At 54.8% G+C, this 15,592-nt stretch overlaps 1 protein-coding gene across 1 annotated transcript in view; it reads left to right on the forward strand.

Annotated features, from left to right (window-relative positions):
* Positions 1-13,246, forward strand: part of CAMK2A (calcium/calmodulin dependent protein kinase II alpha) — a 31,187-nt gene extending 17,941 nt beyond the window's left edge. The window contains exons 12-19 of the mRNA XM_069028866.1: positions 803-845; positions 2,557-2,597; positions 7,174-7,206; positions 8,292-8,340; positions 9,635-9,710; positions 10,527-10,621; positions 10,981-11,218; positions 11,431-13,246. Of these exons, the coding sequence (XP_068884967.1) occupies positions 803-845; positions 2,557-2,597; positions 7,174-7,206; positions 8,292-8,340; positions 9,635-9,710; positions 10,527-10,621; positions 10,981-11,213 (570 nt within the window). The 3' untranslated portion in view covers positions 11,214-11,218; positions 11,431-13,246. The remainder of the gene's footprint in view (positions 1-802; positions 846-2,556; positions 2,598-7,173; positions 7,207-8,291; positions 8,341-9,634; positions 9,711-10,526; positions 10,622-10,980; positions 11,219-11,430) is intronic.
* The last annotated feature ends 2,346 nt before the right edge of the window (positions 13,247-15,592 follow it).

Below are 15,592 nucleotides of genomic sequence, written 5' to 3' on the forward strand. Positions count from 1 at the left end.
GCCGGCAGCACGGCGCTGGGAGTGGGCTCTGGAAATCACAATGCCTCCTGCAGAGCAGGATGAGGCTGGTCTTTGCCACAGCCAGAGCCATCAGCGCTCCAGGCCTGAACACAGCGTGGCACAGAGCAGTACAGCTGCAGGCTACTAACAAGATTATCAAGCAAAGAAACTGGCTATAAACTATTATTACTTTTCAGCTAGACAAGTAATCAAATTAGTTCAGGCATGCGCTTCAAAATAGTAATCCATTACTGTAAGCAATTAGTCCAAAGTAATCTCATTATATGCTGAGCAACTAGTTAGTAGACTCAACTGGAGAAGGGGAAGGATTTTTACGAATGTTGTTTTGTGGTGATGATCTTTGTGGGCTCCCATGAGCAATCCCTGCCCTGCTGCTCTGAGCTGGCACAGCTTTAATCACAATTAAATCCTGTTCCCCTCCCAGTGGGTTCCCTTGTTGCCAGCTGCCGGCCCCAGTCAGTAGGGTTGTGCTTCATCTAGGACAGGGTAGTATGAGACTGAAAAGTGCCCCGCAGATATTTAATATTCCTTTAATCTTGGAGGGAAGGCAGTTTTGGAGAATGCAACCCAATGCCCTGGTGCTGGGGATATGGGGTCAGATACTGAGAGCTGCTTTTGATGGCAGGAGGAGAATATCAGTCCGTGGGCCAGTTTCCTTCCTTCCAGTGGCTGGGGGACAGGTGCTGAGCAGGGCTTTCCTCCCCCAGAGATGGGGGGAGCAGCAGGGTGCAGGGGGCCGGGGCCCAGCACACCCTTTCCTTCTGCCTTCCTTGTCTTTCAGGGAGCCATCCTCACCACCATGCTGGCCACCAGGAACTTCTCTGGTAGGTGCTGTCTCTGGGACTTATCTTCTTTCTTACAGGATACCCAGGGCAAATCTGTAGGGTCCCTGGAGAGCTGGCTTTGCCTCATGTGTCACAGGGAGGCTGAAGCTGCAGCCTTGTGCCTCTGGGGATGTGTGGCTTTGGGTGCTCCTCCAGGAGAGGTCACCTCCAGGCTAGCTGCTGGCTTGGGATGCAAGAGAAAAGGTGTCTAGTTGAGGCTCAGTGATCCACAATGCTTTAGGGTTTTGGGGTTTGTACGCACCCAACCATCTGGCTTGTGCTGGGATGGGGATGTGGGTGCTGGGGGCAGCCAGAGCTCAAGCAGCTGGTTTTGTGTCCTCCTAGAGACGTTTGTGGCTCAGGGAGAGCATCCCCTGCATCGGGAGCAGGCAAAGGCCCCTGGGTGCCACTGCAGGCAGATGGCAGAAGGATCTCTCAGGTCCCTCCCCAGGCAGGTGGATGCTAATCCTGCAGGAGTCCCCACTCTCTTCCTGTCTCCCTACATTCCCAGGGCTGCTGCGGTGACAGGACCGAGCATGGCAGCCCAGCCTGTGCACTGGAGAGGTCTCAGTGCAGCCAGAAGCCCCTCTGCTCTCCCTGAGAGCTGTTCCCTCTGGGGACACCTCGCTGCAGATGGGATTTCACAGGCGATTCCCCAGGCATGGAACCAAATGGAGCCGTGTGACTGCACAGCTCATCCACCTGCTGTCACCTCCAGCCTTCCCCAGTGCTGGGGATGGCCCTGCGGCGGTGCTACAGGGCTGGGGCACACCAGCCAAGCCCTGCACGCTGCTGAGCTGGCTGGTGGCAGCTGTTTGGGGTTAGTTGGGTGTTTCAGGGCGCTTTGCTGAGGCTCCCCGAGTGTCAGGTGTAGCAGGTGGGCAGGGGTGCCAGGGCAGAGGGCTGTGGCCAGGGCTGGTATCTGCATTTGTCGTGGGGGGATCGTGCTGACACATTTAGCGCTTGTGGCGGGCCCTGGAGGAGTCCAGCAGCTGGGGGGATCCGATGTCAGGCCGGGAGAGGCGGACAGGAAGCATCAAAAGGCAGGAAGTTCAAAAGCATCTCTCCTAGTGCTGCCCATCCCACGCACGGCCCGAGGGCTCAGCACTCTCCCCGGGCACGGCAGGGCTGGTGGGCAACAGGCACTGGGCTCCACCGATCCCCCCTGCGCTGGGGGTCCAGGGGAGTGGGCTGGTTTGTGCAGCCGGGGGGCTAGGGCAGTGTCGGCAGCGGTGGGTGGGCACAGGGGAAGGCGCCTGCTTTTCATCCTTGTCAAAATGCGGGCTTGCAGCTGTCGGGCCGGCGGGCCGGCAGCACATGATCCCGGCAGCATGGGGCTAAAATTAGAGGGCGGCAGGCGGGCAGCCCATTTCTCCACACTGCACCACGCCGGGTCAACAGCACCGCCCGGCCAGAGCCCGCCTCTGCCGGGCAGCCCAGCCGGCCCCCTCCAGCCGCCCCAGGGACTTGGCGTGACGATAGGACACGGGTCATGCCCCTGGCCAAGAGCCACTGGGGTAGGACAGGACAGTGCTGGCAAGGTCGCCCCTGAGCTCCCACGGGTTGCACCGGGGGTTGCCGGAGAGAAGAACCCCACCAGCCGCTCCTGGGGGTCCTGCCGCCCTGGCACCCGGCACCATGCTGCTGATCCTCGCCCTCCTGGTCTTGGTGCCCTGCCTGGCTCTGCTAATCTCCTTCCTCCTCTCTCCAGGAGGCAAAAGTGGTGGCAACAAGAAGAATGACGGCGTGAAGGTAAGCCCACCCCCGGTGCCCTCTGCTGCCTGCCGCTCTGCTGCTGGGGCGGTGCTGGGGGTCTCTGTGCCGTGCCGGCGGTGAGCGTTTCCATGCCCTGCTGGCGGTGGGGGTCTCCGTGCTGTGCCCGTGGTCAGTGCAGTCCCCGCGACACCTTGCACTTTAAAGGGCAGCTGTTGGATCGGCTGTCCCGGTGTGTCCCCGTGCCACCGGCTGGGCTCCTGCCGGGACAGGCAGCGCACGGGAGGCTTTGCAGCGCAGCGGGCGCGGGGAGTGGGCTGGTGCTGGAGGGTGCCCGGCGGGAGCTCGCTGCTGTTTCATTGCCGGCAAAATGCGCTTGTCCCTCGCTGCCCCCAGGGAGGGGGAGAGGCAGAAGCTGCACCGGGACAGGGGACAGGAGGAGGCAGCTTTGCAGCCCAGAACCACGGCTTCAACAGCAGCTATCTAGCGGGATGGGTGGCCTCATCTCCTGCTCGCTCAGCATGGGGGTCCTGCTGCAGCTGGTGAGACTGGCTCCAGTTCCTGTCCTATCTTGTCCTGAGGGCTGGTGTGCTGCTGGGTGACACATGGGTGCTTTTAACCCCCTTGGCAGTGCTGCTTGTCCCCTGTGCCCAGTGCAGACAGAAAAGAAACATGGTGATGCTTCGACAGAGTAAATAGCTTGGTGATTCTCTAAAAACAAGCTGATGCTCAGTGGATCTCGTTTCTTGGGCTGCAGAGCATGCAGGTTCATCAGCCCCTCCGAGGTGGGGCCGCAACTCTGCTCCAGGACAAGGCGACTCCAGGAGGCAGCAAAATTCTGCTGCTTCTGGTGACATGGAGATGTGATGGATAGTGGTGTTTATTGAGCTCTGTCAAACTCCTCCTGCAGGAAGGAATGGTCCATGCGAGGGTCTTTCTCTCCTTACCTGTTCCCTTCATGAATACAATGGATCACTCAGCAAGGGAGAGCTGGCGTGGTGACATCCTCCATCGTGGTGACATCCTCCATCGTCAGGCAGAGCTTTGGGAGCCCGACTGCAGAGTGGCTGCTCTCCTTCCTCCATAGGGACCCACTGCTGGGAGAACCTGCAGAACCTTCTCCCACCCTTTTGCAGGCACCCAGCTTTTGGGCTGTGACGGGTGCAGGGTTTTGGAAGAGCAGAGCCCTCAGCCAGCTTCTTCCTTCCTGAGTACAAATGGTTGGTGAAGCCAGAGGTCTAGGGATGGCATATCTTTCTCCCACTCTTCCCAGACCCAGCAGCTGGGACAGGAGAAGCCTGCAAGGACTGAGACCATGCACAACCCTCCAAACCTGAGCTCAGCTCCACAAGAGGCCACTCTGGCCATGCAGTGTTATTCTGCAGCATGAAGCTGATGGCCTGGATGGCTCTGAGAGGACATTACTTTGTGCTATCAGGATTTCATGGGACTCCCAGGACAGAATTAATAGGTCTGGTGCTGGCAGATCCCATGGTAGTCACAACACTCCAAGTGCCAGCCACTGCTGGCCTGTCCTCTGCTGCTATGAGGTCCCAGCTGCTTCTGAGAGTCACCTAACATGTGACACCACAGGTAGTACTGACTTGGTACAGGTTGCTGGAGCACAGGTGAGAGCAAACAGAAGATGCATTTTTAAGCTATTAAAGGAGAGATTGCTGGATGAAGAGGCTTCATCAGGCACAGTCCTGAATCTAATTTTCCAGCAGAAAGAGACAGCTTTGAATTTCTGTGTTGAGGTAGACAACCATTTGCCAGCCCAACTTGCTAATGATGCTCCCTGTTGGACTTCGAAGGAGCTTTGAGGGCAGACATTATCCTGGGAAAAGAGGCATTTCCGATTGTAGGAATATAGCTTATTTGGGTGAACAGCCTCCTGGCTCATCACTGAAACTCAGTGAGGAGAGTCTGGTTTCAGAGCGGGATCAGAGAGGCTGGTTTGCATTCCCAGCCCTCAGCCCTTGCTGGCGAGAAGGGAGCAGATCATGAGGCTTCATTCCGAGTCCAATCTACTCACCAGCACTCCTCTGAAGAGTGTGGACAAGCTCTGAGAATGGATTTGCTTTTTTATTGCCCCCTTTCCAAAAAGTAAAGGGGAGACAGCTTGGCTAGATGGCCAGGAAGGTGCAGGAGGAGAAGACAAGGCAGAGACAAGCTCACTCCCAACAGCTTCTTTGCGTTGTCCACCTTCAGCATAACCATCCCCACCTCTCATTCCCATGCTCAGCCTGGGGGGACCCGCAGCATGACTCATTCAGGGGGGCACAAGGAGGCTGGGTGTTGTGGGTGAAGCTCTAAAGGCCCACTGGGCAACCAGCAGATGTTAGGACACTGCTGAGCAGTGGTAACTTCTTTAACTGGCTGGAAAAGCAAGGTAGGAACCTGGAAGCCTGCCTTGAGTGGTTGGGATGGTGGGAAGGGAATGGTCCTGCCTGCTCAGAGCAGGGCCACGTGGTGTGGGTCACTGTCAGAAGAGTTGTGTCCCCACTTGGCGTAACATGCTGGACTAGCCATCCCCAGGAGAGCAGGCAGGTCCCAGGCAGCCACCCCTGCCTTTCCTGCCCAAAGCTGTGCTGGTGGGCAGCAGGCAGCTGGAGCTGCCCTCCGGCCTGTCTGCACTGCCCTCCAACACCAGCACGGTGCCAGCCCAGGCTCAGACAGCTTGAAACTCACCCTCCTGAGGAGGTTCCTCACCTACTAAAAGCATTCCTGGGACCAGAGATCCCCCTTGAGCCCTGCTCTGGGATCCGTGGGAGGTCCTCTGGTCCCAGCAGCTATGATACTTCCACTGCCCTGTGTAGTGTCACATCTTGTCCCATTGTAAACTAATGGAATCACTGCCCCGTGTCGCATCCTGTCCCGTCCTAAACTGATGAGCTCACTGCCCGTGTCGCATCCTGTTACTGTATGTCCAGACTCGACGCGGTCACTGCTTTGTGTTGCATTCTGTTGCGTCTGAAATTTCTGCAGTTTGCTGCCCCGTCTCATGTCCTTGGGTAGCAGAAGCTGCCAATCCTTCCTGCAACAGCCCAGCTCCAGTAGCTCCCTTTCTCCATGAGGTTCCTGACAAAATACCGCAGCTCACTCTGCCCTTTAGGATGTCTTTTTTTTGGTGAAGGAAGGGTGAGAGTTGACAGATGGCCCAGTGCCTAAAGGAGCTACAAGAGTGCTGGAGAGGGACTTTGGACAAGGGCATCGAGTGATAGAACAAGGGGGAATGGCTTCACACAGAGGGCAGGTTTAGATTGGATATAAGGAAGAAATTATTTATTGTGAGAGTGCTGAGGCACTGGAACAGATTGCTCAGAGAAGCTGTGGGTACCGCATCGCTGGAAGTGTTCAGGGCCAGGTTAGATGGGGCTCTGAGCAACCTGGTCTAGGAACTGGATGATCTTTAAGGTCCCTTCCAATCCAAACCATTCTGTTATTCCATCATTCTATGACCTAGCGAGGAAGGGGAGAGCAGCAGTAGCAGAGGGAGAAACTCACTGAGGATGCTGGTGGGAGCCAATTAGGATGTGAAAGGAACAATGAGGGGGAATGGATATCATCAGTTTTTATGCTGTAGCCCACCCATGCACCCTAATGGGTCGCTCATGGACTTTTCCAAGAGATTTGCACAGTGTGTGCTGCTTTTCCCTCTGCAGGGCAGGCACAGCTGGTGCCTCGTTAAATATGCTGGTACAGCACTTTGTTATTTGGCACTGCAGATTCTGATTTCTGCACATTGGTATTCCCTGACGCACACTGGGATTTGTTCCCTGGGAGCCAGAGGTGCAGAAAGGGTATGAGGTCAGCATGTAAGTCCCCCTTTCTCCTAGCTAAATTAAAGATGGAGATGGGGAGCAGAGCATAGTAAGGAAGGAGAGTCCAGAAATAGTTTGGGATTGCAAGCAGAAGAGTGGATATGAGGTCATCCATCCCAAAAACCTTAAAGCCTAGTGGTAGTGGTCGAGGATGGAGATAAATGTGTAGGTCTTCTCTTTGGAGTCCTGATATAAAGCACTGGAGCTATGCTCAGGACTGCTTCCCACACTGTGGGCCTGCCTTGGGGCCTTAAGGCCTTGCTGGCCTTAAACCAGTCAGCTCAGGACTGGTCTAGTCCTAGGCTAAACCTGAAGAAGTGTCTCCACACTGGTCAGTGCCATCAGCAGATGCACCCAGAGCAGGTCCAGAGAAGTCAGTACAGCATTCACGCTGGGCACAGGGCTGTGGTGAAGCTGCCTTAGCTTTTCAGTATCCCGCTTCTGTTCCTGTGAGCTTGCTGGCCTGGTCACAGGCCTCCAGAGCAGCCATTGACTCCTAGAGGATTCCCTTTTGGAGTAGCCAGGTCCTTGGGATGAGCAGCCCCAGAGATTGTGGCAGGTCAGGAGAGAAAGGTGCTGCCAGGAATGTGGAGAGGGAGCTGACAAGTCACCACCAACACTGCGGCCGGCGGCACATCCCCACAGGAGCAACGAGTCCCTCGGCGCCTTTCGTTTGCCCCTCCATGAGGACTGAGAAGGGTGGCTCAGGAGCTGCTGCCTTTCATGTGCAGCTCTCAGCCTTTCTCACTCTGTGTCTCTTCCTGTTCCATCTCTTCTCCTTGTTTTTCCAGAAAAGAAAGTCCAGTTCCAGCGTTCAGTTAATGGTGAGTGTCCTTCGTCTTCCTAAATGCCGATATTGCTGGGCCTCTCCACATGTTCCAGCTTCCCCCGTTTTTGGAAGTTACCTCGGGGTAGGGAAGAAGGGACAGAGGGGTTGGAGGGAACATCCTCAAAGCCGTATCACCCACAAACCCCATTAACAGGGTTGGTGCAGGCACTTGCTGGCCACCAGCTGGTGGGAAGCCAGCCCTGGTTCTTGCTGATGGGTTCTCATGCCGTTTCTCCCAGTTCTCCTGACTCAGGTCTGCAGGCTGCATCGGTCCAAGGAGCCTTGGAGAAACACCTTCCATGCCTCTGCGGGGACTGTATGGTCATGGGACACCTTGCCAACCTACATCGGGGTCTTCTGGGTAATACACAAGCAAGGCTCTGCTGGGAAGAGCTAGCAGAGCCATTGCTCTAGCTCCGCTAGCAGAGTTGCCTTGATGAGGCTCCCGGAGAGAGACGGGGGGTCAGTACCCCTCTCCCCCCAAATCTGTGTAGTGCTCAGCTGTTTCTTGAAAGAGCTGTGTCTCAGCCTTCAGTGGTCCATGTGGGTCTTGGAAGCACTGTTTTATTGTACATTTCTCTCCCTACTCTGCGGTCAGTGTGGTCTCTCACTCCTGCACAGTCCCCTCTTTCTCATCCCAGCTCCTCCTCGCTGTTAATTTGTACATCTCTCTCTTTATTGTACAGTCAACATGGTGTCTTCCACCCCTGCACAGCCCCTCTCCCTGCCCCTCCGGCAACGCTCCTAGGAACCCACCACATGGCCCCTGGACCTGCCCCCATCTCTGTCCCCACAGGTGTCGGTAGGAAAGGCAGCGCCGTTCCTACGAGACCCTCCACAGCCCACCTCTTGTGCCCTTGGCAACAAGGGGTGGAGGTCAGGGAGGGCTCTGCCAGTGCTGCCCTAGAGCTGTGGTTGAGGACAGGTTGGACCTGCTGGCGTTTTCCTTGGTTTCTGTCTGTTGGCACAGTTGAGCGCTGTGGGGTCGGACTCGGGGGGCTGTCGAACACACGAGCTCCGTCCGTCACAGGGAGAAGACCCTTCTCACCACCCCATCTCTCCTTTCTGTTCTTTGCTCAGGAATCGTCGGAGAGCACCAACACCACCATTGAGGATGAAGACACCAAAGGTACCAGTGGGGGCACACGGGAAGGTGGGCAGGTTGTTTAGGAGGGCTGCCCATGGGTCTGGCCACCCCTCACGAGATATTTGCTACAGCAAAACCCACCACCACTGAGCTGCCTCAGGGCCCTTCAGAAGTTGCTTTAACTTCTCAGGTGTTTTTACTGCTGGGTTGCTGACAAAAGCAGCTGGGGCACTGCTGGTGAGGAGCAGGGTGCTCCTGTGACCAGGGATGTTTCCTGAAAGCGGGTGTGGAAATGGCAGAAATCTGCAGGGATAGCAGCCCAGCTGCTCTTTTAAAATAAATGTCCCTTCGGGAAAAGCCTCCAGGGGAAATCCCTGTCTGCCGCCTGCCTGCCTGCCAGAGGCAGCTTTCTAAGAATAACCCAGGGAATAATTTATCGGTGTTAATTTGTAAAGTCTCTCGATGAAGTGATCTCGGCACAAAGTAAGATGGACTTTGGCCTGACATGAGAGCTAATGGGACAACTCGTCCTCCTGGAGAGGGGCTCCCTGAGCCTGGATGTGGAGGCAGGTGGTGCTCAGGAAGTGATGGGATTCCCTCGCCTTTCTGAACAACTCCTAGGAACGCTCCTTCTCCTTTCATTAGTCACAATGCAAAGGAAAAAAAAGTCAAGCATGATGCCAATTTGCATTTGAAGCAGAGCGTTGTTAATAAGCCCAGGGTTACCTCTGAGGGCTCCTCCTGCATCCCTCGGAGCCAAAGTTGCTCTTGCAGCCCATCCCTTCCCAGATGAACCACCAGTGCCTGGAATCCCTGGCAGCAGATGCACAGTTCTGTGCCCTTTGAAGGGTCCCTTCTTGTGTCTCCTGGTGTGGCTGCACATGTCATTTACTTGTTCTCCTCCCTGCTGAGGCCCTCTCCTCCCATTTCAGAGGGAGGTGAGAGCATCCTTGGTCCAGCTTGCCCTAGCTGGCCTCTGCTGTGAGTTCATGGGGTAAAGGGTCTCAGCTTAGCAACACTTTTCAGCCAAGACCAGCTTGTCCCAACTTTTGGGCTGAGGGTAGCTTCCCACTTGGTGATTAACCTTTTGGTTCTTTAGAAAATTATAGAAGTTTTCAGTTTTTCCCTGACTTTGAAAATCTGGAGATGAAGAGCCCTTCCCCACATCTCTATCCCAAGTCACTCTCCTGCTTTTTCCCTGTACAGTTTCCAAAGTCACCCCACATCCTGTGGTCTTTTTCTGATGAGACAAAGATCTCTCACCGATATGGTAACACCAGCAACTACTTCTGGTTTGTTTTATGCTTTTATTTCACTTTTCTCTTTGAACCAACAGTACGGAAGCAAGAAATCATTAAAGTCACAGAGCAGCTGATTGAAGCAATAAGCAATGGAGACTTCGAGTCCTACACGTGAGTGTGCCCAGTGCAGGTTTGGGCTGGGTGAGGGCTCAGCCTCCCAGACCGGGGTCTGGGACTCCTACAATACTGCCCAGGAGGTTTCGCTGCTGCCCGGGGCAGGGTGACCAGGTTGATGTAGTGGGGGAGAGTGGAGACCATGCAAGAGAAGGGGACATCAGTTTCCAAGCCTGATGCTGCTCTCCTGCTCAGCTGACCACAGCTCTTTGGTCTCACTGTCACAGATGAGCCCAATTTTTGGTTTGCAGAAAGAGGAATAATTGTAAACGTGATTTATGGTGAAAGAAGTGTTTGCATCCATGGAATCCATTATATCCAGATTGCCACAGGCTGCTCTGAAGCATAGATGATTTCTTCTTGCTGAGCTGATGCTGTTCAGAGTACACCTCTTCTGTGTCCAAGGCTGATTTAATTAGTGATGTCTGAGTGAGTGCAGGTCTTCGTCCCTGCCTCAGAGGATTGCAGCAGGGATATTTTGATACAGAGCAGATAATACGAGTTTTTTCCCTGATGTCTTCCTTTCTTGTAAAGAAGATGGCAATGTTTGAGGAGGTTTAATTGCAGAGGGTGACTGATGGAGAATGCACCCTGCTTTGGTGGGGTCCTGGCTGCAGCCAGTGGGCAGGAGGTGAGGTGGGTTGGGCAGAATGCAGGGATGAGGTCAGATTTTTGCAGGAATTACTCACAGGTGTAGACACTCCTCAGCCTGAAGGAACCATCCTGAGCAGAAGGCCTTTGGGTTCTTCAGGCTCTCATACCAGAAGTGGTGAGATAACCTCTCCTTTTTCTCTCTCCTTCCCGGCTCCCCAGGAAGATGTGTGATCCTGGAATGACTGCTTTTGAGCCCGAGGCTCTGGGTAACCTTGTGGAAGGCCTGGATTTCCACCGATTCTACTTCGAAAACCGTAAGCAGCTCACTTGCTTTCTGAGGGACCCCTCCCACCTCCCATGTACTTGTCTTGACCTCCATCAATTTGCCGAAGGGAATAGGGTTAGGGTGGCTGTGAGAGCATCTCTGGTTGAGCTGGAAGATCCTAGCAGGAGGTGTTAGGTCAGCTGGGGCCAGGAGTCTGTAGAGGAGTTGTTGGGTTAGCTGTTTTCTAGGTGAACCCATGCTGAACCCACATGTACAGCATTTACTCAGCCCCATCAAGCAGAGAGCATAACACAAGTGTCTCCCCTTCCCACATTGCTGCCACCCTGGGCAAGAGCCACCCAAACTCCTTCCCCTGCCTAAATCCCCTTGTGCTTGTCCCCTCTCCAGTGTGGTCCCGGAACAGCAAGCCTGTGCACACGACAATCCTGAACCCCCACATCCACCTGATGGGAGACGAGTCCGCCTGCATTGCCTACATCCGCATCACGCAGTATGTGGACTCCGGAGGGATCCCCCGCACTGCCCAGTCCGAGGAGACCCGCATCTGGCACCGCCGGGATGGCAAATGGCAGATTGTTCACTTCCACAGATCTGGCGCGCCCTCGGTCCTACCGCAGTAAGCCCTGTGAGCATCTGGGGACGGGGCACAGGGGATAAGGAGGGCTGGGTGTGGGCTCGCTGCAGCATTGAAGCTCACAGCACGTGGGATCCTGTCCCAAGGATCCGTGATGGGGAGGAGGTGGCTGATTGCTGTGAGATGGCAATGAGGGGAGAGGGATGCTCTGCCAAAGGGATGGTCAAAGCAAATTTCGGCTCTTCTCGGGTTGTGTTTTGCAGCTGAAGCGTGGCCCTGCCCAGGTTGGGTTTGTCACTGACTGACTACCAAGGGGAGACCTCCTCCGACATGTTCACCTACGGGACTTTGGCTGTTGGCTCTGCTGCTTGGTTCCCGCTGGAATAACCCCTCGCTTCTCACCGCACACACACGACAGCCCCGCCAGTGCAGCGCAAGCATCCCATCAAACCCCCCACCCTGCTGGGGTCATGGCGCTGGGCCCCCTTCCTCTGCATGAACCAGAAAAAGAGAAACCATGAACTTAACCCCAAGCATCTGGCAGGTGTACAGGCCTCCCTCATCGGCTGCATAGCGTCGGTGGGCCCCCTCACTACCCAGCACATCTCCTGAACTGGGCTCAGACTCATCATCCACCTCCATCCCCACCTCTGCTGGAAGCCCTCCGAGGAAGAGGAGGGCAGTTTTGAGCCGCTCTCTGCTGCATCCTCCCTGCGTGCTGGTGGATTTTGCTTTGCTGCTCTCAAGGTCCCCGTCTGCCACCATGACTTCCACCTGCTCCCGACCTGAGTTCCTGCTTCCCAGCAGCCTCGGCCGGGGAACTGCAATTCAATCCATTTGCAAAGTCCATTTTTCACGTGTACCTGTGCAAGGAGGGCCGTGTTTGGATGGGTGAGTAAAGACTGTCTGTATTTTTTCCCTTCCCAGCGCAGGCTGGCTCCTTCCCAGGAGAGCAAGTAGGTTTGCACCCTGGCTCCAGGCAGCTGCTGTGCCAAGAAGGATGCTCTCCCTCCTTCCTCCCTTCTCCCTTTGGAGCAGAGACTGGCAGTGCTGGGAGAAGAGAGGATGAGAAAGACGACTGCTTCCCAGTACCACATCGTCACAGACGGGAGCTGGGGCTCTCCCATCCATATCTGGGCGGTAGCATTGCCCCTGCGCCCTCCTCCTCACCCACCACCCAGCCTGGATCCTTCACCCCAGCACCCACCCCTGCCCCCCTGCCACAGCACTGGCGTTCCCCTGCTCCCGACTCCCAGGATGGGACGGGGGCAGCCAAGCTGGCTGCTGGTTCGGGGCACAAACCTCCGTGTGACTCCTTCCAGCGACAACAAGGAATGCAAGCTTTAGTGACAAACTGCAGAATCTGATTGTGCTTCGGCAAAAACAAACAAGCCTTTCGCTGTCTTCTCCTTTGAGCGCATGCCTTTTTATAGGGAAAAGAAACCAACCTACCGTGTATTTCGTAACTTGATTTTGAGTATTTGCTGAAATGGATCTTTATGTAATAACTAGAAACATTCAACTGTTTAAGTGGGGAGGGAGGGGGGATTTTCGGGGATTGCTGTTTTTCATTGCGTTTACATTTGAAGTGGGGTTGTTCTGCCAGGGGTCCCACGGCTGCCAGCCCCCTCCTCACACCGTGGTGGCTTGTTCCATTCTGTCCCACAGCATTGGGTGGCAAAGGCACCCACCTCCAGGGGCACCCATCTCCAGGGGCACCTACATTGCCATGGCGCCTTCCTGCACCCCATGGGTCTTCCTGCAGGGCAAACCACAGCGGTGGCTCTGGGAGTGCCACCAGCACGTGGCTTTCAGGACAGAAGACATGGCCGGGAAGGGGAATGTTGGTCTCACCTCTTTGCCATCGGGCAGAGGTCCAAGGGTGGGTGTTTTTCCGGCAATTCTTCCGTTTCACATTCTCTTTTTTTCCGACTGGAGCCTCTTCACTCACTGACGTGAGGCTTCTGCAGCACTGCTGCCCCGGGGTACTTTCTAGCTCCACTCTCTTTGTCTGCATGGTGTTTAACTTTCTAGACGGTGCGTGTGTTGAAAAACAAAGAAATGAACAAAAACTGCTTGTTTTGGACCTAAAAAAAAAAAAGAAAAAGGAAAAAAAAGAAAAAAAAAAAGAGGAAATATTTCCTCCATGTAAATTCTGAGCGTGTATTTTGCCTTTTCCGTGGTTTTGAATGCTTTGCTCTCTGTTGAGGCAGGGACGGCCACCATGCCAAATGCAGCTGCATCCTTGCAGACTGCAAAAATATTTTCCCACTGGATGGAGGGGAAGAAATCTAAACTGCTGGGGCATGGGCAGGCCCTGAGAGGTGTTTTGGTGTGTTCCTCTGTGCCAGCAGTGCGATGGCTGCTGGTGATGTATGTAGGAGATGCCTTTCTGGGGGCAAATCACAGAGCTGATCCATGGGTGCCTGTGGGGGTCCCCATGCCCTTGGTGGACCTGTGCACCACAGGCTTGCAAGAGTTCCCCAAAGCAGGGAGATCCATACAGGGAAAGGATTAACTTTTAAGGTAGAGTTTGGGTGTTTTTACAGATCTGTTTTTCTTCCTGTAGTCATGTAGTGCTGAAGTTTTTTTAATTTTTAAAGGAAGGACTCAGCTCTTTCACAGTTCTCTCTCTCCCCCTCTCCAGAGCTGGCTCTGCAGCCAGCTGAGGTCAGTGTAATCCACCTTCTGATGTCCAGTTCTCCAGGTGTCAAGAGGATTTTTGGGAATTGGTATAAGGTGGATGATGATGGAGACATCACAGCAGGGCTCTGCATGGGGGCTGAAGGGCAGATGCCCTCTGAGCCTGGTTTTGAAGCTGCTGATAGCTGTGGACCTTGGGTGGGCTGTGAGAGTGAAGCTGCTCCAGCAGGAGAAAGGACTGGGACTAGGGGTGTGGTGGGATTCACTGGGAATAACAGATGAGGTGGGGTAGATACAATCTCCTTTCACTGAGAACCCACAGTCACTTCTAGGGAGAAGCATCTTGGCTCCCAGGAAGGCTTTGAGGCATCTTCTTGGAGGGAGTTTCTTCTCCTTGAGGTTTCCCGAAGGTCATCTCCCCAGGAGGCAGCTGGATGTCCTTGCAACACTCCTTTCCAAGGGAAGCAGAGTCTGAAGTTTAAACTCCTTCTAGTCTTCCAGTCAAGCTGCAGCCTGACCAAGGAAGACCCAACTTCCCAACATGCCCACGCTGGCAGCATTAAGCACCTGCACTTTAGGGGTCTGTCCTGCCTGGTGTCTCTGCCCCACCTTGCCCTGCTTCTCCAGAGCAGGTTCCTGTATCTCCAGAGCGTCTCAGCAAGCACTGATGGACCACCATCATTTCTTTCAGTATCCATGGAAAACATCTGTCTCTGTCTTCCTTTGCATTTGTTAATTTCTCCTAAACTTGCAGGAGAGCTATATAAATAAGTTTTCACCATCCTTCTTTGGCTGGAAGAGCCAGGGATGCTGCTGTTACATCTCTACTTTTAAGCTGTTGATACTGTCCTTGACACATGCAAATGGGCATTGCCCCAACAATCCCATCATGGTTCTGGGAATGACAAGGTCCAGGGATGTTCCTAATAAGCAACATGGACAAGGCCACCTTGTTGGGATAGAGTTTACCACCATGGACCTCCAGTCCCATCGGCCTCAAGGCTGGAGATCAGGCTATGGCATGTTTCATTTCCTGGCACAGACAGAACTCCTCTCCTTTGGTCTCCTGGTGTCTGGGTCAAACCAAACTCAGAAGTCCTCCAAACTCATCTTCCAGACCACAGGGGATGTCTAACTGGGAGCACTTGCTGTAGTGGTGTTGAGTTCCCAGCTCCACAAGTGGGCTTGGGAGCTGCCTGTTTTCCCTTCCTGGCTGCCACGGTCCACGGGCAACATCATAATTTCTCACATCTTGCTGATGCAACCCCTCTGGAAGACCAAGAGGTCACTCCTGGGCCTCTGCTCTTTGCTGGAGGAGCAGGCACCCTCCTCCTCACCCCAACCAGGCACAGCTGGGAGAGCTCTCTTTCCCCACAAAACCCGCATGAAGTGCCCTTTCTGCCAGGCACCAAACCCTTGTCTGATCCCAAACCTTCCTCTCCTCCCATGGATGGCCCATGGATCCCCAGAAGCTGGAGCAGGCAGCAGTCATCTACTCCCCCTTGGAGCTCCCAGTGGGCTCTGCAGCCCGTGGTGGGATTGCAGTGCCATGTGTGAGAGGGCAGCCACACAGCCCCATGGACCAAGAGGTGTCTGCCAGCAGGAGATCCCATAACCTCCTCTGACCACCCCAAGAGACAGACTGACCCTTCTTCCCCAGCACAGGACATTTCATGGTGTACCCCACGCTCTTGATGCTGCACAGATCCTCCAGCCAGCAGAGACCTCACCCTTGCCCATGTCCCAAGGTGCAGGTCCCAGCCCATCTGTATCAGACAGGGA

Source organism: Aphelocoma coerulescens, chromosome 13, assembly GCF_041296385.1.
Source record: "Aphelocoma coerulescens isolate FSJ_1873_10779 chromosome 13, UR_Acoe_1.0, whole genome shotgun sequence".
In the NCBI taxonomy this organism is placed as follows: domain Eukaryota; kingdom Metazoa; phylum Chordata; class Aves; order Passeriformes; family Corvidae; genus Aphelocoma; species Aphelocoma coerulescens.